The 24,189-nt window shown below is 39.8% G+C and overlaps 1 protein-coding gene across 2 annotated transcripts in view; it reads right to left on the bottom strand.

Moving 5' to 3' along the window:
- Nucleotides 1–24,189, bottom strand: part of TRPM3 (transient receptor potential cation channel subfamily M member 3) — a 396,319-nt gene that overhangs the window by 350,373 nt on the left and 21,757 nt on the right. Inside the window, exon 1 of one of the 2 annotated variants that reach the window (XM_052701293.1) lies at nt 13,799–13,960. The exons of the other annotated variant lie outside the window; for it this stretch is intronic. Coding sequence (XP_052557253.1) covers nt 13,799–13,960 — 162 coding nt within the window. Of the gene's footprint in view, nt 1–13,798; nt 13,961–24,189 lie in introns of those variants that run through there. 2 annotated transcript variants of the gene reach the window in all.

Raw genomic sequence — 24,189 nt, 5'->3', positions numbered from 1 at the left:
CAATATTACTGCGTGCATTAATACACAACTATCATGCTAATGGTAAAATAATTTATTCCAACAGAATCAGCAATTTAACAAACAATTTTCCTCATAAAATTAGAGGTGGATCACCTCCTTCCCTGACAGTATGTAAAATAGAGTTTTCTAGTTAAGGAGAACATTCAGATCCAGTGGTATGGCAATTACAGCAGCTGATGTTCTGACATTAATGAGCTGAATTAAGAAAACACTTCACAGAGATCATACTCCCAGTGTTCTAGGTCTCATTAAAAAGTTATAGGCACTCAGTGTAGTCAGTTTGCAGCAACACAGAAATATCCTCAACTTTTTTAATCTGACTAGAAGTGTTAATTGCAGTAGAACAAGAAGTACAGTAGAATGAGATATGCAACTGTGAGTGGAATGCACACAGCAGTCTATAAAATGATCATCCTAGCTGCATCTGATGACATTATCATGCTCAGAAAGGTCAACAGCTCAAGAAGCTTTCTAGTGCCCCTATTATTAAATGGACAAATAAAATATGACTGCATGTTTTGGGGCTTTGGGTGGCTTTACTTCAGAGGCACTTCTATCTGTGCTTGGGATTGTCTCAACCCAGGCGCAGGATTTGTTGAACTTCATGACATTCACATAGGCACACCTATCAAGTCTATCCAGGTCCCTCTTTTGGCAACTCTTCCTTCTAGCATGTTCAATGCAGCACTCAGCTTTGCGTCATCTGCAAAGTTGCTGGTGTCCTACTGTCCATGTTGCTTACAAAGATGTTAAGTAGCACCAGTTCCAGCTCCAGGCTCTGAATACTGCCCCTCGTCACTGGTGTCCACAAATGTTTTCTATGTTTGTTTCGTTTTGTTTTTTTTTTTGTTATTGCTGTTTTTTGTTTCTTTTGATGTAAAACTCGTGAATCTAGAGATGCACCATATATTCCCACTAGTTCCACCAATTTCAGCAGGCTCAGTTTGAAACACACTGATCTCCTTCCCATACAAAACTCACCTAATTTAAAGCCAGTCATCATAGCACTAGCCACACTGTTACTTTTAAGAAACAGAAAAAAATGAGAAAAACATGTGGGAACCAAAAGAACAATAGTGGGTAGGAGGCAGAGAATAAACTGTTGCACAGAATCATTGCCTCAAGCACCTTGTACTTTCCTACAGATCTAAATCCAATAAAAAAGTGGGAGGAGATCACTGATGCTTTTCAGTATAATAGTACTTCTGCTCATTCTCCCAAAATAGATCAGTATAAACACATTCTTATGACTCAACTCCCAGAAAGACTTCATATATATATATAACTTGGAGAGGAAAAAAAAGAAATGTGCAGAGAGATACTAGTCTCTGTGCTGCAGAACACTTCTGATGAAGGAAGTAGAACATTTAAAGAGCACAAAGAGAATAACACAAGGAAGACACACGCAGATAATCCCAACAGCTGAGACATCTTCAGATTCAGTGAATAACTAAAGAGTGAATGGACTGGAGGAGGTTCTTCACATTTCTTATTTGAGGACACAGGAAAAGTTGTACAAAGGCTCATAATTGTCACAAGAGAGAGGTAATTATTTTGGTGGGTGTGAAGACCAATCTACAGAAGTTGAGTAATCTTCATTTTTTCTTGAGCCAAACAAATCAGAGTAGATTGGGATCCTTAAGGGTTCTAAGGTTCTCTACAAATGAGAAACATCAAGCAATATGGTTGTCACTCTCTTCTGCCTTTTAGAAAGCAGATTAGCTGAGATAAATTACTGTTTAACAGACATTTCTGTACAGTTAGCACTTTGCTGTGGCTCTCCCATTTGAGGCACCACAAACAAACTGCAGTACAGTAGTCAGTAGATTACAGAGATGCAAGTGGCAACTTCATTTTGCATCTCATAACCTTTATTTATTTGGTCTGCACTAATGAACTTTTGACTGTACTGAAGCAAAATCCCTCTGTTTCCTAGAAACTCTTCAAAGAATCATAGAATGATTTGGATTGGAAGGGACCTTGAAGATCATCTCACTCCAACACCCCTGCTATGAGAACCCTGCTGTCACCCATTAAATCTCATTTGTAACAATGAGACGAGCACTTGATACACCAAAATCATGTTTCCTTACTAACTCAAAATTCACCTCTTATTTGGGAATCTGTTTATCTGCTAAAAGAATATTTATCAAGAAGATTTTGAATAATATCCTTCCTTATGTGACCAATAGCACTATCTCAATTAACGAGACAGCAGTTCCTTAAGAAAGCTGTGCACCCTGATTCACATACTGTATTCTGCATATTTTGAAATTAACTTAAACTTTCACCAATTCGTTCTGCATTCTGCAGAACTAACCTTCTTGGAACCCAAATAAGCATCTACAAATAAGCATCTAGCAGTTACAAATAGGGACAAATTGTTACTGCTCTACTTGCATTATAACTCAATTTGATGTAATAGCGTGTAACAGGACATCTCTGAAATCTTCACTGCAGCTACTTTAATTGCTGAGCTAATTAAAATCTCTTTCTTGCCTGCCCTGTTGTCTCAGTAGCTCTTCACTTTCCACTAAGCTTCATTACTAAATGCAGTTACTCATTTCCTCTAACAATTTTTTGAGACTCACCAGATTTTTTGGAATTCTAAGTCATCCAGCCACATGTAATGGCTACATTTTCATTTCTGTCAGTATCAATTCCTTTTTCTTATATGCTAATGTCTTGAGGGACCAACATCACAATTCTCCAAAGTCTTGTCATGAAGAACTTCTGGTGCCTAGGAGTCCTTTAACAATAAAGGCTAGTTTACACTGGTGAAGCAGAGAAAAGAGGAATAAAATTACTGCGGATCTGGACTCTCTTTAATTAATGATTTGAAAATGAAAAGAAGAATGAGAGCAAATATTGAAACATCAGTCTGTTTCAACTTTTTCAGCAAGTAAGTAATTTCAATATTTTTTTTTTAACAGTTATGAATGCAGAACATCCTCAAAAAGGAATGTGAAGATCACAAACTTCATTATTCCACAACTAAAATATTCAGAGCACGTACATAAATCCTGTTTGTCGGTACAAATTGTGTTTTTAAATCTTGCAGATGATATTAAATACAAAGAAGGAAATTGAGCAATTCAGCTCCTAATTAGTATGGCTGATATTCTTTCCATGGATAGTACAATATCTCGGCATAAATGTCATGAGCAGTTTGAAATACAATATCATTTGTAAAGCAAACTGTAACCTTTTTCTCCCGGGAATTTTATCTGTCTTTTTCTTGAAAATCATTTTCCTGTAAGTTGAGAAATATATATATGCATATAAATGTATATACATATATACATTTGTTCATATTTTTTCTTGAATTAAGCTTACATATATAAGTTTCTCCATATTTTATTCTTAAACTTTGATTTATAAAAGGATTAAGCATAAATAATAGAAATGAAGCTTTGTCTGTCTTCATAAGGACTAATTTTTTTTCTGAGCTGTTCTTATAAGTGAGTTTAGCAGCTAGAAGTAAAAACCATGCCATATGTGTGTTCATAAAAAGATTAAATACAAGAGGAAAATGTTGATGAGGTAGTCACTGTAAAAAACATATTATTACCATTCAGAGGAAATAATGAGAAATAAAGATATAATAAATAACTCTAATGAATTAGCATATTACCATCAAATATTTTATTCTCATAACACTTTATTTACAGAGATGTGTGGCAATAAGTAGAGTCAGTCCTCATTTTTTTTTTTTCAGACGATATTTTAATTTTTTCTTTGCACATTTAGAGTCATTCTGTTTCAGAGTTTTTATAATAAGGCAGTATTTTCGTAATTCATGGCAAACTTCACAAGTTTGCAATGGGAGATCACCTCCCAGCCTTTACACCAAACTTCATCATGTCATTAAAATAAGCATATCATCTAAACGTAAAGAGAATAATAAGAAGAACAGGAAGAACTACCTGTATTGGAAAAGAATGTGACTTTTTGAAATTATATTTCCATTTTTAAAATGTAACTAAATGAGCAGTGGTGACTGAATTATTGAGATGCTGCTTCAGCAGACGTAGTAAATATGTGTCTCTAAAGAGTTGCTTGAAAATAGAGTAAACGGTTTACAATATGATAGTTACGTCATTTTCTAGTCAATATTAAGCTTACAATATTGTGCAAATTGTGTCCAAAAGTGTGTTTTGTGTTCTTAACCAATAATATAATCTGGAGTACTTTAATGAGTACTTCTTGGTATTATGTTGTGATAAATAAAAGAATATCCAGGTGAGTTCCAGGTGAACATCAGATGAACCCGAAAAGACCACATGTAACAAACAGTTGCTTCCCAAAGTGAAATAATTTTTTTTAAAAAATTTACAAAGTAACTAATATCACATAAATTATAAGCATGCATAGATGGACTTAACTCTTTACAGAGACTTAACTCTTTACCATCTTTCCTTAATCCTAAATTCTTTATTTCTCATAATATAAAACTTTCTTCTCTTTTTGGAGAAATTTGATATTTTCAGGCAGGATCTGAACAAGTTTACAGAACTGTTAATAGATCTGGTCCAACAGAAAAGCAGGAGTTCAAGTATTTCTTTTGGTTTTTTGGGAGATGGGAAGGGACAACGGTTCCACTGCAATACCAAATTTCAGACTAACAGATTACCCACAGCATATACCTTGATGTGCTCAAGATTTAAAAAGATGCCAATTGATTCTTCAAGTTCAATTTGAAATCAGTCTTTTATTAAAAAAGCAGGTCTTCTACCATCTAAAATTATCAGGCCTCAGAGAAGCAAATCCCATAAAATCAGAAATCCCCATTTCTAAGTTTTGCCCAAGGAGTGGATACTATCACTCTGATTATTAAACTTCCACCTCATTCTGAAATGAGGTGGTTTGATTTCAGACACGGAGAAGATTTCATATTAATAACTAATCATTATTATCTCTATAAGAAAGAAAGAAAAATATCATGATTACTTCATGCATTTTTGGGAGAAAGTTCTATTGTCAACAATGAAACAATGATATTCACTACTGTCATTCTATTATTTCAGTAAGAGTCTTCTACCTCTACAGGTGTTTGGTGTTGTGTGTTTTTTTTTTCCCCCCATTTTCCTCATCTTTACTAAAAATCATACCCAACTCAACAGTGACCTGTATCACCTATGAGAAAAGTCAATTATGTTACAGTCTGCTCCATCAGGAACAGAGAACTACATCAAGCAGGCAGAATCACAGAATAAATAATCAAGGAAGGGGCTTCTGACAGTTCTCTACAGTAGGCATCTTCCGGAATTATTTAAATCCAAAATATGAAACTTTAATGGCAGCATCTAATTTAGCAATTCCCTGTAGAAACAGTAGATTACAAATGCATTATTTTTTTTCCCCTCAGTATCTGACAGAATTCAGTCCACAGAACAGAGCTTCTTCACAAAAAAATAGCAACAGGCAAGCAGAAGCATTTTTCTCAGGAAAGTTCATCACGAATATTTATTAAGAGGTCCAACTCTCATGCTATTTAGCAGCCTAGTCCACAAAAGCACTTAAACAGTGAGAATAATGTTTTCTTTTTCACACAGGTAAGAGAACAACTCAAGATTAGCTGATCAATCAGGTTTAATAGGGTCAATCTCTCAAAAGTTTCTTTTCAGCTTTCCTCACTGGCAGCCCACAGAAGGAACACACTGTGCAACACATTCAGAAGGAAGTCTTGAAAAAATTACGTCATTTTGAGGTACAGCAAATTGCTCTCAAACTGAAGTACCTATTTTTTGGCTTTGTCATGAATAAGCAATCAGAAAAAAGCATTCATCCAAAGCACACGCAAACACTAAACACAATCATAATTAACAACAAAATACTCCATACAATGCTTTGGAAAATCTTGTAACCAAATGGCAGATGGTGTTTTGAGTGATCTTTCTACAGATGTGCATTAGTACGCAGTCCACAAAGTTTGAAACTAATGCTTTCATTATTATCTACTTAACTTTATTTCATTTTCAATAAGTCTGCAAACCAATTAGGGAAAGATAAATCTTTAATCACTCTAAGCAAAAGCATTTTGATAGGAAAAAAAAAAAAAAAAATGGGGAAAAAAGTGTAGATACCTACAATAAATGCTAGATAAAGACAAAAGCCCAGCCTGTCATAGATGACGAAGTATTTGTTCAGTGACAGACACTAGGTTCTGCTCCCTTTAGATAATAAGAATTTACTAATTTATTTTAGCCATGATAAAATTATGTTTTTTCCTATAACAGTGAGAGATTAGCAAATTTCCTTATAATTAATTTTACAATGTATGGCCAACAGCAGTGCCATGCGGCCTGTGGCCCAGGCAGACATGTCTTGCTGCAAGCTTTATTCACTCAAGCCTTCACCTTTACTCCCAATCACACTTCTGACAAACTTCTTGTTTCCATTTGTATTGTATCTTTCATTGCTACACTTCAGAATCATAGATCACAGAACATTCTGGACAATGAAACTATCAGGAAAGTATTAGAAAAAATATAAGGGACAAAGAATGGACACCTGCTTTCAACAAGCTGCTACAAGCTGAATCCTCCAGCCAGAGCAGGCAGGGGGGCTGGGGTGGAGCACAGGCTAAAGCAGCACCATGTACACACTGCTGCCAGACAACTGCATGCCCCCAGCTATGGTAGGGGAAAGGGAAGTGAAAACCATTAGGAAAAATATTACTTTGGATTTTAAGTTACTATCAGATTATTTTAGCAATCTCTGGCCTGGGCTAGATCTACTATTTCTGTTTTTAAATGTGTTTTCAATGACTGTTGGTATGCTTCTAAAGAAGCTGCAGATATGCTGGTGTGCAAGTTGAAAATTAATTCTCAAAGGACTTACACTGATTTGCACAGTCCCAGGTCAATACAGGCTAGCAGGCCCCAGGGACTCACTCAGGCAGGGAGTAAAATCCCCAGCCCTGTGCCCTGGCTCCATAGTTGGGATGTTCTGGTGGTGAAAAGATGGCTCCTCATCTTTTGTGTCTCAGCTCATGCTGCTGTCTCTCACCTTCCCATCCCACACCGCATGCAGAGCTCGCTGCCTCTCCTCCATCCCCTCCTGATGATGCTGGGGCTGCTGCTTCGTGCCCCCTACGGCCACACCGACAGCCATTTCCCAGCTGAACAGGCCACCCTGCAGCCTCACTTCACACAGCATGGCCTCCAGCCCCACTGCCCCAGGACCTCCCCTCCTCTCCTGCCAGTTTGGAGGTGTCCTCTGCCACAATTTGAAGTGTCCCAGCTCTGATACGAGCTCTGGGGAGCCATGACTGGTGCCTGGCTGGGACTGCAGTAAATCATCCCCACATCTCCTCTTGTCCCCCAGGATTTGTCTGCAGAAGGCAGTCAGGTGGGACAGACATGACTTATTCTCATTAACTTGTGCTGATTCACCTGCTCCCAGTCACTGTCTGCTCCCTCGTGTGCTCAGACATTGGCTCCTGGACCTTAACTGGGACTGAAGTGAGGCTGGTAGGCCTGTGGTTCCCCAAGTTGGCCTTTCCCTATTTCTGAAGGCAGGTGGGATGTTTGCCATTCTCCAGCTGCGAGAGACCTTCCCTGAATCACACAAACTTTCTGAGCTGATGGAAAGTGGTGAGAGCTGGCTGATGCCTTTGTACATCAACACCCTGGCGTGCAGCCCAACAAGTGCCAGGGACATGTGTGAAGCAATCCCTAATTTGGCCACCATACCTGGCTGTAGCTACTCTCCTCCTTGAGTCCTGTCACCAAGCGCAGGAGCCTGGTAGTTCTTGCTGGTAATGACAAAGAAGGCAATAAAGACGTCGGCTTTATCTGACTCTGCTTCTACTATATTGCCTATTGCGCTGCTTGCTAAAAGACCACAGCACAAGGAGGCTGTGATCCACATCCAACACTGAGGCCCGAGCTTTGCTTTCAGACTGTGTTGTGCTACATAAATACCTTGACCACTGGATGATCTCCGACAGCTAATTGTATGACAGAAGCCTGCCTGCAGCTCCCACTCAGCAAAAGCGATAACACCACCTGCATGTCCTTGCCCTTCTTCAACAGTACAGCAAGTTCTCATGAGAATATCCTTTCTGTTTAACCAGAAATTATTAACGGAGTAGTTTCCTTGTAAGAAAATCCTGCATGACTTGATTGGGGAACCTTTTCTGTTCAGCAGGAATGGCATGGTGTGCTGCGCATGAAGTGGGAGGCCATTTGATCCTGCTTAATTTGGGATTCCCACCATCTGAAGGGATCATCTCTGTTATTGTTTCTTAGCATTATCTCAAATAATCAGCATCTTAAATTCTATTTCACATTCCTTTTTTATTGAGTTCATGGGGCTAAACACAGTTTTTCAATGTATCTATGGTTTCCTTGGTCTCCCTTTTACCACTAATACAGAGGTAAATCTTTTCTTGTTGCCCTTAAGACACTTTGCAAGTCTCAACTCCATCCGAGCTTTGGCTTTCCTGACACCATCCCTACATACTTGGGCAATGTGTCTTGATTCCTTTCTTGCAGTTATTCTCCCCCATCCCATACCCTGCCTTTTCATACTGGAGCTTTGCCATGAATTTCTTGCTTTGCCATACTAGCTTTCTGCTCTGTCTCCTAGGTTTTCTGAGTACCAGAACCATTGAGAACACACTCCTCAAAGGCTGACCCGTTTTTCCGGTCTCCTTTGCCCTTCAGAGCTGCCTTCACTGTTGCCTACCTACAATGTATACCAAAATCTCTTCCTCCATGTTTAGTGCTATGCTACTCTCCTGCCTTCCTCATTCCCCTCAGGAACATAACTTCACTGTACTATGATAATTATAGCAAAAGTTGCCATTGCTCATCTACTCCCTATTATCTTCTGGTCAGTTAAGAGCAGACACATCTGCGTGTCATCATATCCGAAAATGAAGGTCATGTTGGGAAAAACCAGGGTAAATACCAGAGAACTGAACAGTGTGCTGAGTTTCCTTTACTCTTAACATGAATGATGCATTTACAGGAAATGCAGAGAAACACAATGACTGATATGGTTTGGTGGGCATGGTTTGGTAGACTAAATATCTTCTCTGAAAGAGAAGTCAGGCACTGTAATGGGCTGCCCAGAGAGGTGCTGGAGTCACCGGCACTGGAAGTTCAAGGAACATTTAGATATTGTGTTGAGGGACATGCTCTATTGAGAACTGTTGGTGATAGTTGGACCGGATGATCTTATAGGTCTTTTCCAAACTTGGTGATTCTGTGATTCTATGATCCTCATTGTCTTTCCAACCTTAATGATTCTATGATAAGCTGTTAGTTCCCCCCTGGTTGGCTTATCCAGTATCTGCTTAGCAAGAATTTACCTATTACATCCTCCAGCCAGTATGACTATTGTACTGACATGTTAAATTTCCCAGTGAGGACAGCCTCATCTACTCCCTCACCTGGTCGATAACACTCCTGCCACAGCATCACGCTTGGTGATTCCTCTTGGATCTGGTTGCAAGTCCAAGCCCAAGCCTAACACATCAGAGCCACTACTTCCCACAGATGACCTCCTTCTCCCTGCCTGTGTCTCCTAAAGGGACCGCCTCAGTCCATTGTAGTGCTTGGGTGGCATTGGCCGTCCCACTGTGTCTCAGACATTACAGTAACGTTGTAGCTCTGTAACCACATGCTGACATTAATACTTGCTGCTCACCTCCCAGACTATGTGCTCATGCCTTGTGGGTAGGTGTTCTTTTGTGGTATTCCTTTGTCCTGTTTTAACATGCCCAAGCTATCCTTTATTCTCCCCAACTTTTGCTTTCTGCCCTTTCTCACCATTTCTTCACCTGACTCTGGACTGTTATCTCCTCCCTCTCACATCACTCCCACTTCAATTTTTTCCTTACCACGTTGGTCAGCTTCTTGGCAAAGATAGTTTGCTTCACTAAGTGAATGGGAAAATGACAGATTATTAATGTACAGACATAGAATTTACAGGGTAAACTAAGCTTGGTTCAAGGCCCTTAACCAGCTCTACATCAAGTTGCTCTGAAATCTATCTATATAGTACGTCCATTCTTCCTCAGCCACAGACACATTAACTCAGTTCTGTTCTATGTCAGTTCTATGGCAGCTCAGTTCTGCCATAAGGTAGGTGATTTATCCCTGCCAATCTTTTGTACATGAGCCATCTGATTCTGGAGAAGTCAGGACAGGACCCATCACAGAACTGTAATCTCACTGATGCCAGAGCAAGATTGAAGTTAAATTTCATGTGTTCATAGATTTCTTACTTGCCATTTTCTTTTCGTTTCTGCACTACTGTAAATACCCTGTGGGGAAAGTCAGCTGAAAAGCAATAAGAGAAACCTGTTATCCTTGAACAATAAAGTAAATATTGCTGTAATCAGAAACTGTTCAGTAGAATAACCATTTAGTTCAATTTTTTTTTTTTCTATACTGAAACACTGTACTGCGCAGCAGCTAATAAGAATGGGTTAATAACCTCACATAATAAATAAAACATGAGTGCAAATGACTCTTAAAATTTTGGCCAAAGGAATTTGGACATTCCTCTTTACAGACAAAATTTAGCATGATCCAATATGTATTGTTTTGAATAGCAAAACTTTCATCAACTTCAGCAGGGGTTTCCACTTAGCCTTTTTTTTCAAAGTTACACAAGTGGATGAAGAACAGAAGATAACAGCAGAAGAGGCTTTGTTTCTAAATCAATAATCATTCTTCCATCTCTCATCATATAATGCTAGTACTCAAAATGGTACTAACTGGGGTCACTACACTATTACAAAGATCACAGCTTTCAAGTTAGGGACAGTTTAGAGGATGCCACGTGTATTTTATGGGATCTGTGATAGGTTAGTTCTTGCAAATCGTTTCTGTCTCAAACGCCCTTCCCTTACACAATTCCTTCCAATAAGACAGCTCCTCCTTCACTCAAGAACTAATATCAAAACAAACCAAAACCAAAGAGTTGGTAGAGAAATAAGACTACAAATCATTCTTAAGGAATTAACAAATGGTGAACAAAATAAAGGACAACTTTTAGGGTTATGACTTGTTTGGTTTTTTTTCCACTGAGTGTCAAATATAAGGATCAGTAATTTTTACAGTCATCACAGATAAGGGTGAGTTTGAAAACACAGATACTGGGAGACACTACTCAATTTAAAAGATGCAGAAAAATAAAACAGCTGCTTTCAGTAGGAGCCACAATATGCAATTACTGCTTTAAACCTCCTTCATTTGGCAGAAAATCTAAATCAAGTTTTTATAGGTTGGAAATTAGCTCTTCAAAATGCAAAATTTTCTTTTTCTTACAGGACAATCATACATACCTAAATGGTTTTGCAAGGCATTCATGGAAGAAAGATCATGTATGCAGAACAAAACACACATGGCTACCCTGCATTTTTGTTTGATTAAATCTTCTTTCTAAAGATGTTTGTCACATGAGTTCAATACGAGAGATTGCTTTAAAGAAATCATATTCTCACCTTTCAAGGGGATGCTGACATCATCTTTCACCCATCCCAAACTACCTGTACACAGTAGCAACCTCCCTTAAGACACAGTACAAAAGGCTGTCACACCAGTCTGCTTAAGAATTCAGAGAAGGCAAGCACACATCCCCTGGCCAGTTTCCAGATGATCAATAACAGTGAGCAAGACCAGCCCTGTTTTAATTAAAGTGGCACAGAAAACATCTGAGACCCCAGAACAATGCTATCAGGACAAGATTAGGCACGAACCCATTCGCCATTGTGGGTGTACAGCTGTACAAAAACATTCTGTGTACTTGTACACAGTGTAACTAATGTTAGCCTGTCACTTTAACATTGACACTCAGAAGTCCTCCACAGCCCAGTGACAAACTTCAAATAACATAAAAACATAAGTTACTGCAGGAAAAATACAATCAAATGTGCAGGGCCAAGGAAAAGTGCTAATGCTAAGAGTAATTCAAATCTTACACTTTTTCCAAGGATGTAGAGGGAATAGTATTAGAGAGAAATGAAGGTGATGGTGGGAAATGTCTTTAGGTTTAATACATTCTGGCATCACTTTGGAAAATGTTGTTGAAATATATTACACCTGGTGAAACAGGATTTCAGAAATCCTGTGCTCTCTTATAAAAAAGAAAAGCAAATAAATGAAGAGAATACAAACTAGTCACTGTACCTTCACAAAGCCTGTGATTTATAAATAATAAACAAAACAAAATAGCAGGAAAAAAAACCCTCCATAAATTAAAAAAAAAAAAAAAAAAAAAAAAAAAAAAGGAAAAATAGAAAAAAAAACAGAATCAAGCTCCTCCCATCCATCCTTTACTTATTGAATTTTGAAGTTTAAGTGTAGTGCAAATCCAGTAGTGTAAATACATCACCTTAATATTACTGTAGACATGACATCAGAAATAAGTTACTCATCTATGGAAATTGTAATGATTAAACACAGATTAGTACAGCTCTTCTACTCTGGCCAAGCACTTGCTGAACCTGAATGTCATTCAAGGTTTTGTTTGGAGTAGGACTTCATCTCCACTGTAAGCAACAAGAACCACTTTGTTTCAAGCAACAGAAATTTAAGAACTTTAAGAATCTTAAAAAAAAAAAAAAAAAAAAAGCCTAAACCACACTGATTGCACTGCACATTTTTTCTGATGAGTTTTGGTAAAGAACCTGGGAATCAATCATCAGGTAAAAAGAAGTTAGTGTATTCTGAACAAAAAAAAAACACTAAAACCTCATAGTATTGTGATCTGCAGGATGGTACATGAATGCATCTCTCCTCCTCTTCCCCCTGCATAAGAAAATACTGTTACTTTCTCTGATGCTTTCTGTTGCCATGGCATCGTTTCTACCGTAGGTCTCTTCACCCTTATGCTATTTCCCCAATTGGCATTCAACCTGTAGGCATATTCCTCGCACCTCCACAGCTCATAAGTCTGTATTTCTGTCTGAAAACGACACATTTCAGTTATTGAATGAGGTGTATTGTTCTACACCTCAGATTCAGGTTTCAGTTAGACTCACAATACTGCTTCTGAACACATGAAGACTGAGGTTGTACTTGTATAGTAAGCAGCTCATTCAAAATCTCTGTTTGCATACATATGTCCAGCATCTAGCATGAGGGTCCTGAGCCCAAGATAAAACAAAAAAAGAAACGTTCAAGCACTCTAGCAACTACCACTCTTTTTTTCTACTTGAATGCTCAATTTGTTCTCTCAAGTTCAATGTACTTCTTCCCAAGATGTTTGTTTTCCTGGCATGCAATCTGTGCTACACTTGCATCTCTGTCAAGATGTCTGTCCATCCACCTCTGTCGGTATATCCCACCGAGCTGGCTAAAGGCAAAGACACAACCAAAGAAGACTCCTTCCCAAGAAGAAACCTCTAGTTCCACAAACAAGCAAGCTGTCTACCTCCCTCAAGTCCTTTGCTCAGGTAGCGGCCAACGGGAGGGCAGTTCCCGGCCGCTACTTCGCAGCTCTTCGACTGGAGCGCACCGTGCGCTCGTGGGAGCTGCACTCTGTCCTGCTCTTACTCAGAAAAAAAAAAAAAAAAAAGAAAGGAAAGAAAGAAAGAAAAAAAGAAAGAAAGAAAGAAAGAAAGGGAAAAGGCAACAGAGGAGACTTTCACCTGTTACAAGTATAAAGTCAGCCTGACAGCGTGCAAAGTGTGATTTTCCTCCGAAAACGCAACAGGTTTGTCGATACTGCCCTCGTCCCACCACCTGTTTCACGAGGCGCCCCTTTCCCCATCTCGATCCCCGTCCCGGGCTCCATCCAGGTCGAGGGCACTCACCGGCGGAGCGGGCGCAGAGGTTCCGCTGCGCTTGGCGGAGCCGCGCCGGGAGCTCAGCCGCCGCCAGGACTCCGCCAGCCGCCCGCGGCCGCTGCCGCCCGTAGTCCCCTCGGCAGCGCAGCCCCGCTCCGCCGCCCCGGGGCTCCGCCGCTTCTGCCCCATGTCCCGCACAGCCGCCAGGCCCCTCGGCCGGCCGCCCCGCAGCGCGCCTCCCTTAGTTTTAACGATGCTGCTGAGACGCGGCGGGGGGGCGGCGGGGCGGGCCTGGGCGGAGCGGAGCTGCCCGCTACCCGCGGCCTCGGGACTGCCTCGAGGGAGCCCCCGGAGCTGCTTTTTGAGAGGAGAGGGTGGGGACGTCCGACCGGGTGGGGGCAATGCTCGTGCTGGAGAGCGCGGTATGCAGGGAGGCGGTGGGAGCTCTGCGTAGTCCGCGGAGAAATCGAAGTTGTAGTCGTCGGCCGTGAGAGGCGCGGGTGCGAGCGGGGAAGAAGAGGTCAGGCGCTGTGCACTGATCAAGCGTGACTTGTTACAAGAGCTGCTTCACTTCTTTCTCTGGATCTTGCCAAAATCTTAACCAGGAGGTTTCTTTTCATTAATTTACATTAACAGTTCTACTGAACTAAATTGCTAGTTTCCCCATGATCTTTCTTAAAATCCAGTAGCCTTACCACGCTAAATTCAATGTTTTCCTCCCCAGTTTACTCGAAGGAGGATGCAAACTCCAAATCAGCAGCAAAAGGCTGCATGGTACATGTTAGCAGGGCATACCTTGTGGGGGGCTGTTTTCCTTTCTTAAATATAACAGAGAGCACCTCTGGAATTAATGCTTTGTCTGCCACAATTGCAGGGGTCTCCTGCAGCTCCCGTTACGGATTTCTGGGCTCACTATGACCCAGAGGGCATTTCAGGAATGTCTACATCGGGTCCATCTGCTTTACCTGCTGAGTGCAGTGCATGGATCTTTTGCTGGAGGCAAACAATGCCTCTCTTTGCCCTCTGAGCTCTCTGCTAATTTTTCTCTGTGAGATGACAGAATCCTCAGGTCCCCACGGCTGAATTGACAAGATGGCTAGTCAGCATGTTGGGAGTATAAGTTCAGACAGTGGCATTACAAGGTAAATATTTCTTCTTGTGCAACATGGCCATGCTAACAACAACAACAAAAAACTAAAAGCACCACCAAAACAAGTTAAATGACTAGATGGACACTGTGTTATATAAGGATCATTAAAATAGTGTGTTTAGTCGGCCCTAACTTAGACTTACACTTATGATTTAACCCCTCTTATAAGGATTTTTTAGAAGACTGTTTTACTGAAAAATTCAGGTTTGTGTGGCTATCTTGAGAAGCTGAACTTTCTATTATTTCTATTTTCTAAGGATGATATGACAGTATAATGTTCTAGTTACTGCCACAGTATTTTAAATGGTTTATGGAAGAATGTGATTTCTTCACAGTGTGCTTAATGTCTTGATATTAATCAAGACACATGGGTCAGAGTGTCCAAACAACATGTTGAATTCTCAGTTAACTCTAGTTTGAAAGCAAATGACTAAGAATTTTGTTATGGCATCAGGTAACCAAACACCCTCCACTCCCGTAATCAGACTCCAGTCAGGTTATATATTTCCCATTCTGAGGGGATACACATAATTTGTAGAGTCTTTTCTCTCCAACACCTGTAACTGTAGCATGCCAGCAACGTGTCCCACCATATCCCATTCATCCCAAAATAGCCCAGTAGTATCCCAGGATATGGGGCTCCATCTCCTTTGCTTGTGCAGATTGGGGCTGGAGCACCACAGCTGTGGAACCAGGGTGGATCCTTACCAGAAAAGCACTGCTCATGGAGCAGTCAGAGATGTGCTGCACTGTACTGCATGGCTAGTGTGGCCTTCACCACTGTGCTGGGCTGTGCAGAAGCTCTTGGACCAGGACAACCACAGCTGCTCCTTGGAGCAGAGCAGCTCCCAGGCATTGCCCACAGGATGCCAGCATTTACAGCACCTGCATGGTCTAAACTGTATCTGGCAGTTCTGCAAGAAGCTCTCTTGACAGTGTTGTTTCTGCTTGGATGCAAAACTGATGAACAGTGATTTCCTCATAAGAAAATTGTACAGCAGTTCAATTGACCAAAGTGAGAGAATATCTTCTATGACAAACTGCATGTGAGTCAGAGACCACAGAGTATTGACTCTACCATCTGGAATTCCCAACAGCTGGTGGGATGCATGATGTTCTATTCTCTTCTTAGCATCTTAGCTCTAGCTGAAAACACTCTATCTGCACCCTTGAATACAAGCCCTACTGTCTCGTGAACTATTATGAGTGTAGTTTGCAAAGTAATCCCTGATTTTAATCCCATCCACCACCTGTTGTTCCCCTGCAGATTGTGTGATAATCCTTGAGGTCCTTTCCAACCCAAGCCATTGGATGATTCTGTGATTCTGTGAAGAGCCCCTTACTGGTGAAAGCTGAGGCCCTGTAGGGATGTCCCATTGCATTCAAAGGAGATGAAGTAAATATATAACAAATCACTTTGTGTAGAAGGACTTGGGGGATACTACTGGATGAAAAGCTTGGAGCCCAGAAAGCCATCTGTATCCTGGGCTGCATCAGATGAAGTGTAGCTCAAGGTTATTCTGCCTCTCTAGTCTGCACTCATGAAATCACACATGAAATAATGTGTTTGGCTTTAGTGCCTGCAGCATCAGAGGGCTGGAGTATAACCACTGTGAAGAAAGGATGAGAAAGTTGAAGTTGTGCAGCCTACAGAAGAGAGGGCTCCAGAGAAACCTTAATAACAACTTTCCATTATTTAAATGATGCCTCTATAAAGGATGGAGAGAGATCATTTATTGGGGAATGTAGTAAGAGGAGGAGAGTGACCTTTCATAACCTAAAGGAGGAGTGTATGAAAGTAGGAGACAGACTCTTTAGCAGGATCTGTATAATGATAGTAAAAAGGGAAATGTTTTCAAACTAAAAAAGGAGAAATATAAATTGGACATAAGGAAGAAGATTTTACAATAAAGGTGGTGAGGCACCGGAACAGAGAGGTGGTGAATGTCCCTGAAGACATTAAAGATGAGACTGGAAGGGGTTTTGAACACCCTGATCTAGCTGTAGATGTCCTTGCTCATCACAAGGGAGTTGGAATAGAACTTCCAACCCAAATGATTCTATCGTTTTATTGTTATATGGTTCTACGGATTGGGTGAACTGTTCTCATCATGACTCTTATCTTCATTTATTCTCCACTGAGGCACATCTACACTTAGTCAACATTGCTGAGTAAGTCAATTAGCTTTATCATTTTTATTAACATTTACAGATTAAACCTTCTGATGTCTCCTCTATCTATCTGCTGGTTGTAATTGTTAATTTCTCCAAGCAGGGTATTACTTTAATTATTGCATCTAATGATTTTCAGATCTCACAAAAATATGTAGATTGTTTAAAATAAATAAATAAATAGATAAATAAATACCAGAACATATCCTTTAGGGAGTCTTGTTTGAGGTGGACATAATCTATAAATAAATTCATAGTCAGAGTACAAAAATATTTGTTAATGCCTCATCAATAGACTGATTTCTCTTTTTGCAGCTAGAAGATAAAGTTTGTTGCCTTCACCTGTATTGTTACACAGACAGTGCTATACTGCTTATGCAGTTCTAATATCATGTAAATATGAAAGACAAGCAAACAAATGCTCTTATTTAAAGTAGAAGTGCCGAATTCTAGCTTGGCAGAGTCCAATACCACTTAGATGTCTGTGACAAGTTTGAACTACATGGAGGTCTGTCTAATGATTGATGACTCTGCACATAGCAGGGGGGTTGAAACTAGATGGTTGTTATGGTCCTTTCCAACCCAGACAATCCTACAATTCTATGATTCTATGACTGGAAGTAGTCACTAAGGGCCTGTGAAAGGCTTTCATTTCACCTTGCATTGGTAAGACAGAAGTTATAGAGTAATTTCAGTTGGAAGGAGCACTGGTAGTCACGTGATTCAACTCTCTGCTTAAAGCAGGTCCCTTTAGATCAGGATGCTCAGGTCTTTGTTCAGACAGATCCTGGAGGCAAATTAAAAAAAAAAAAAAAAAAAAAAAAAAAAAAGGACAGCATTTTCCAGTGCCTAATATGTTTTTGGTGAAAAAACTTTTCTCTACATCTAATTGGAATTTTTCACTTTTGTCTGTTGTCACTTCTCATTTCACCAAACATCTTCATGAATAGTCTGATTTCATCTCTGTACCTTCCCATTAAGGTTAAGTACCTTCCCATTAAGGTACCAAGTAAGTCTCCTATAGCCTCTGTTCTCAAGGCTAAATAAGTCTATTCTCCCAGCCTCTTCTTATAAGTTATGTGAGTGAAACCTTTTACTTATTAGAAGTAAAGTCACATTCGCAGGCCCTGGTTCTCATGGGATAATAACCTCCTTAACATCTGCTGGAAGAACAACACAATGGAGTATAATCAATACAGAAGGTTCCTGGAGAATGTTGAGGACAACTTCCAGTCCCTTCTGATAAAAGAGTCATTGAAGAGATAAGCTCTGCTGGACGTCATATTTACAGAAGGTGAAAGCATCACAGGGCATATTAAGGTCAACAGCAGCCTTTGAGATAGGAAAGCTCAGAATTATGAAAGAAAGGAGCAATATGAAAAGTAAAATCACAGCCCTGGACTTTAGAAGAGCAGACTGCAACATTTTCCGGAATTTGCTGGAAAGAGACTGATGACATGAGGTTCTGCAGAGGAAGTCCCAACCAAGCTGATTGCTATCCAAGGATAACCTCCTCTGAACTCAAAAGCGGAAGGTAAGGCAAAAATGCCAGGAAGCATGCACAAATGAACAACGAGTGACTGGAAAACTAAAATGTAAAAGGAAGTAAGCGGAAGGTGGAAGCAGAAGCAAGTAAACTAGAGGAAATACAGAGAATTTAGGAATGTCATTGTCCTGAGTATGGGATCTAGCCAGGATTGTCATGGTTGAAGACTTGAGAATGAAGGCCCTGTGGTTATTTCATACCTGTGTTGTACTTGAGATAACCATCTTACAAACTGTTAATGTTGAATAAAATTATAAGGCATAAGCAATCCTGTAAATTCATACCACTCTTTGCTATGTTTCTGGAAACAGTTTTTGATCTCCGCTTTCTGGCACTGAAGAATGAGTTTGTATTTTGTGTATGCTTTAGGCAGAGGCAGTCTGTTGCCACAGCAGTGTGTTGTTGCCAGAGAACTGGTAGGTTTCCTGTCAGTTCTTTGCAGGTCTATCTTTGCAAGCCATAGAATCATAGAATGACCAAGGTCTCTACAAGATCATCTAATTCAATCATCTAGTGACCACCTTTTCCATGCCTGTCTTGTCTTACGAGGATCCTTTCCACCTTCAGCAGCAGAACTGTATTTCCCATTTTCCTTTTGACACATACTTTGGAAATGTTTCTTGCTAACCTCTCACCAGATTCAGTTCAAGTTGGCTCTGGATTTCTCAATTATATGTTTCGTCAGTTTCTGCGTTACTTCCTGGATTACTTGTCCTTGGATCCTCCTTCCATATACTTCCTGTTTATCACTGGATTTTGCCAGAAGCTTCTTGTTCATCAGTACACATACCTGACTTCCTGCTCCCTGGAACTTGCCACTCTTGAGCTTGGAAGGTGGTGAATACCAACAAGCAAGTCTATAATTTCTACAATATTATGAGACATAGGCAACTGAGTGTTGGGACTTGAATGCAGTCCTGCTTTTGTCTCAGGGTCATACAAGATCATGGTGTAACTTCTGCTGCATGTTCATAAGCCTGGTGGAGGGCAGGAAACTACTACATGTGTGGGAGTTTCTCAGCTGATCACGCCTGCATTGAGGCCATTTTGCCTAACTCTTGGAAACCACTGAGAAGAAAGAGGTTCTAAACAACAAACTCTTTCCGCTGTCTTTTCTAATAGAAAACTGGAAGCAAGAAGCCACAGTGAAGAAGAGCAAGAGTCTGTAAATGTAGCTAGTCTACATGCACACTATAGTACCAATGCTGAAGTAGCATCTAGCTCACAATAAGGGAAGTAGAATCTGAAAGAGTTTAATACTGGGAGAGAGCAAAAGCAGGGCTTTTCTGGTGGGTGACAAATGTCTAATCTGGGCTGACATTAATGGAAAAAATATCTGATATGAGCTTGGTTCATTCATTTATGATCAGTATCCTTATACTTGTAAAACACTTGCAACTAATACTTCTGCATACATGCATGAATTATGGAAGCAACTGTGAAAATATAGCTTTGAAGATATGAGAGGACTTCAGTTCTTCACTAAAGTAATATTCCAAAATGTGGCAATTTATGTCTTACTAACATTTAAAATCAAATATTTGACGATACAAAGTCATTGGCAATAATTTGGATATACTGTTATGCTTACTACAGTATGTGAAAAGTATTTTTCCGCTACTTCAGTAGGTTCACTAGTGCTACATACCAAATAAAATCTTGGAAGTTTCTTCTAGTCATTATCAGACATAACAGACCCATTACTTAGCATCTTTTATATAAGATGTGTTTTATACTGCAACCAAGCAAGCAAAACTTGAGGAGATCTAAAGTTAGCATAGATGTAAACTACTGCAAACAAATGCAAGAGTGGAAAACTTAGGTCCATAGTAAAAATATTTCAGGGTACTTTGTGGTAGAAGACTATAAAATCCCAACCTTATACTCCCTTATACTAGCAGAGAAGAAAATTGTTTTAATCTATTAAGTACTCTATTACATGCTCAGACGAAGTAGAAATTTCATTACTAGCAGTTCTAATAATTCCAATGGCACTGTCCTTGAGCAGTGAGCAACTCAGGTTTTATCTTACGTAGGGCTGTGTGAACACTAATAGCTTGTCAATTCATCTGGTCAGTGTAAGCCCTCTGATTTGTTACTGCCTCTTTGTCTCCCTACCTAACAAAAACACTTTTATTTTTTGTAATACTGATAGGAATTTCACTCTGAGACTTTTGGTTTTTTATTACTCCCACTTCAATAGAACTGGTGAACAGACTCAAATTAAGTGCTGAAACCAGAGGATAGAGTGCCTGTTTTCTTTGGACACTTCACTGAAAATGAAGGAAGGACACCAGTTCAAGTGTCTAGTTCAACTTTATAGTCATTTCCTCAGTTGTTTTTTCCCTGTAAAAACTAACTATAAACAAAATTAAAATCAGAAATATTTAAAGTTATAGTCAGAGGCATATGGATAATGATTTAGCTGAAATAGCTTGGTTAAAATAAAAATGTTCTAGAGATCAGTAATTAAAACTTGTGGTGACATTCATAATGTTTGTAGGAAAACGTTCTTGTTCTTGTCTTCTTTCTCCTGTTGTAGAAATACAGAGGTTAAGAATGTATGGCAGATTATGGCAGGGAGTATGGCAGAGTCTATAGGAGTGAGGCAGAGCTCACAGTGAAGGCATGCTTAACCCACTGGAACACAGTCTGCATGACCTGATGGGATGCACCTTTGGGCCTTGTCAGAGCTGGCTGATGTCAGTGTGAGGCTGCTCTCAGTCACCTTTGACTGCAATCAGGAAAGGTTTTTCACGATGAGAAAAGAAAAAAGCAAACACCACATCCATTCAAGTGGGGCGGTGAAGACCTGGGGTATTATGGACTAGTCAATCTAACTGCCTAAGGAAATTGTGGTTTAAATACTCCTGAAAGATGCTCCCAAGAAGACGTTTAGGAATAACTAGCACAATTTTACCATAGAAAAATCATGCTTCACTAGTCTGATTTCCTTTTGTAATGAGGTGACCAAGTCTGGGGACAAAGGGGAGTGGAAGTGCAGCTTGCCTATAGCAAAGCTTTTTATATAGTGTCCTGTAATACTGTTATGTCCAAACTGGTAAAACACCAGTTTGGATGAGTGCATTAACAGGTTGGATGGGAAACTGCTAAACTATTAGTTTCACAGGGTTATGATCTACAGCACCACTCATAATGGCAGGTGATTACTAGTAGCATCCTTCAAGGATCAATGCTTTTAATGTCTTTAATTTCTTTAATGATTTAGATTGATTCAGCCCTCAGCAAGTTTACAGATGATACCATGTTGGGATAAAATAGTAGACAGACAAGAGCAGACAGCAGAGCTGCTATTTAGAGTTATGGCCAGGTTAGAGAATCATGGAGTCACAGAATCTTTAGAGTTGGACTTCTAGTCCAATTCTCCTGCAATGAACAGGGACACAACAGCTAGATCAGGTTTCCCAGGGCCTGATCCAGCCTCGCCTTGAAAGTTTTGCCCAGGGACAAGGGCATCAACCGCATCTCTGGGCAACATGTTCCAATCCTTCATCACCCTCATTGTAAACATTTTTTTCCTTGTATGTAACCTAAATCTACACTCTTTGAACTTGAAGCCATTTCCCCTTGTTCTGCTAAAGAGACCCTCCTGAAGAGTCTGTCCCCTTCTTTCCTGTAGCTCCTCTTTAGATCATGAAAGGCCAATATCAGGTCACCTAGCACTTCTCCTGGCTGAACAGCCTCTGGTCTCTCAGTCTGTCCTCATAGGAGAGGTGTTCCATCTCTTGGGTCATTTTTGTGGTTCTCCTCGTGGACATGTTTCAGCAGGTCCATGTCTTTCCTGTACTGAGAACTCCACATCTGCACACAGTACTCAAGGCAACGCCTCAGCAGTGCAGAGTAGAGAGGCAGGATCACTTCCCTCGACCAGATGGCTACACCTCTTTTTATTCAGTTCAGGATATGGTTGGCTTTCTGGGCTGCAAGGGCACATTGCTGGCTCATGTCCAGCTTCCAATCCAGCACTACCCCAGGTCTTTTTCAGCAGGTCTGTGCTCAACTGTTTTATCCACCAGCTTGTATTTGTAATGGGAGTTGCCTCAGCCTAGGTGCAAGATCTTGCATTTGGATTTCTTGAACCTCCTGAGGTTCACCTGCACCCACTGCTGGAAACTGTCTAAGAAATAAGTTGGTAGGAGGACTTTTTTTTTATTTTATATTTCAGATATTTTATAAGATCTTACATCACAAGTACATCGTAAGTATGAATAATCCACAAAGCCTTCTTAAGCCTTTGATTATGCTTTCACAACTACCTCAAGCTCCACAAAATTATACAACTATGTCATAAACTCTGCCAACTTCATGAAAAGACATAAACAAAGATCACATGTTTTCCTAGAGTAACTTTTCATGGAACTAATTACTTCAAGGATATTACACAATTGTGTGAGGGCAGAAAGGTTGTCTGTGAATTCTCCATTTTAAAGTTTGGGACATAATATGAAAACACAGGTTTACAAAGGCAAAAGTTCTTTGCCAAATCTTTTTTCTTTTTTTTCTCAGAAAAACAAAACACCACCAAAATAAACACGAGCAATTCTTCACAAAATATTATTCTTCTGAAAATCTAAAAAAGAAAAAACAATACCCATATACTCGTGTATTTAATGATGTAGAATATTCAGTTTTTAAAATGGGATCATGGCTATGATTAAGGAATGACTATTATTAAATTATTCAAGAATTTGCTTCTGAGTGGGTCTTAATGTCACACAAGACCGGCATCACAGAAGATTATTTTCATTCTCCAGTTTATGATGTTTTAATTAAGAAAGTGAAATACTGTCAGAGTCAGAAGCCTTTTCCAGAATCTCTGTACTATGGCTGCTGATTAACATATGTACTACCTAACTAGCACAGGTTCATTCCTGTTTATGCTTCCACAGACGGACAGATAAATCAGAGCCCACACCAATGTTTTTTAATACATCCTTACAAAGTACTTGTTTACTTCAATGATAGCATCTTCTGAGAAAAGTAAGATTCCAAGAAGAAGCAATTTTCATTTTGGAAGAAAAAATCATAGCTGTGCAATGAGTGAAAGCAATGGCTTTCACTAGGTCAGGACAAAAAGAGCCTGGAAGCTCACTTCTTAGAATTCTGACAAGGCCATCAAAATGTCTGAAGTAATAGATTTTGGGTAATCAAATGTTTCTGTTGAAAATCTTGATGGTAGCTGCAGCATGAAGACACTGTGCCTTCTGGTTATTGATAGAACCTTTTACATTAAATTACATACAGCATTTATATTTCTGCTCTGGTTAGTGGCAAAAAAACTCCTCTGAGTTAGTAGGAATAGGCTTGTGGTTTCAAAACAGATTTAAAAATTGATTTAACAATGTTGGCTTATTCAGTGTGTTTTTGGTGTTTGTTTTTTTTTATCTGAAGGATGAAAGATGCAGAGATAGACTGTTGTTATCCTTATCACTAGAGAACTAACTTTATAACTTCAACTCTGTTGAGTCATTGCCATAGAACCAAAGCATTTGACAGTAAAAAAAAGAGGAAAGCACTGTTGGCAATTTC

Source organism: Tympanuchus pallidicinctus, unplaced genomic scaffold (genome assembly GCF_026119805.1).
Source record: "Tympanuchus pallidicinctus isolate F22 unplaced genomic scaffold, pur_lepc_1.0 scaffold4, whole genome shotgun sequence".
NCBI lineage: Eukaryota > Metazoa > Chordata > Aves > Galliformes > Phasianidae > Tympanuchus > Tympanuchus pallidicinctus.
Note: the sequence above shows the minus strand (reverse complement) of the source record. Positions and strands in the feature narration are given on the sequence as shown.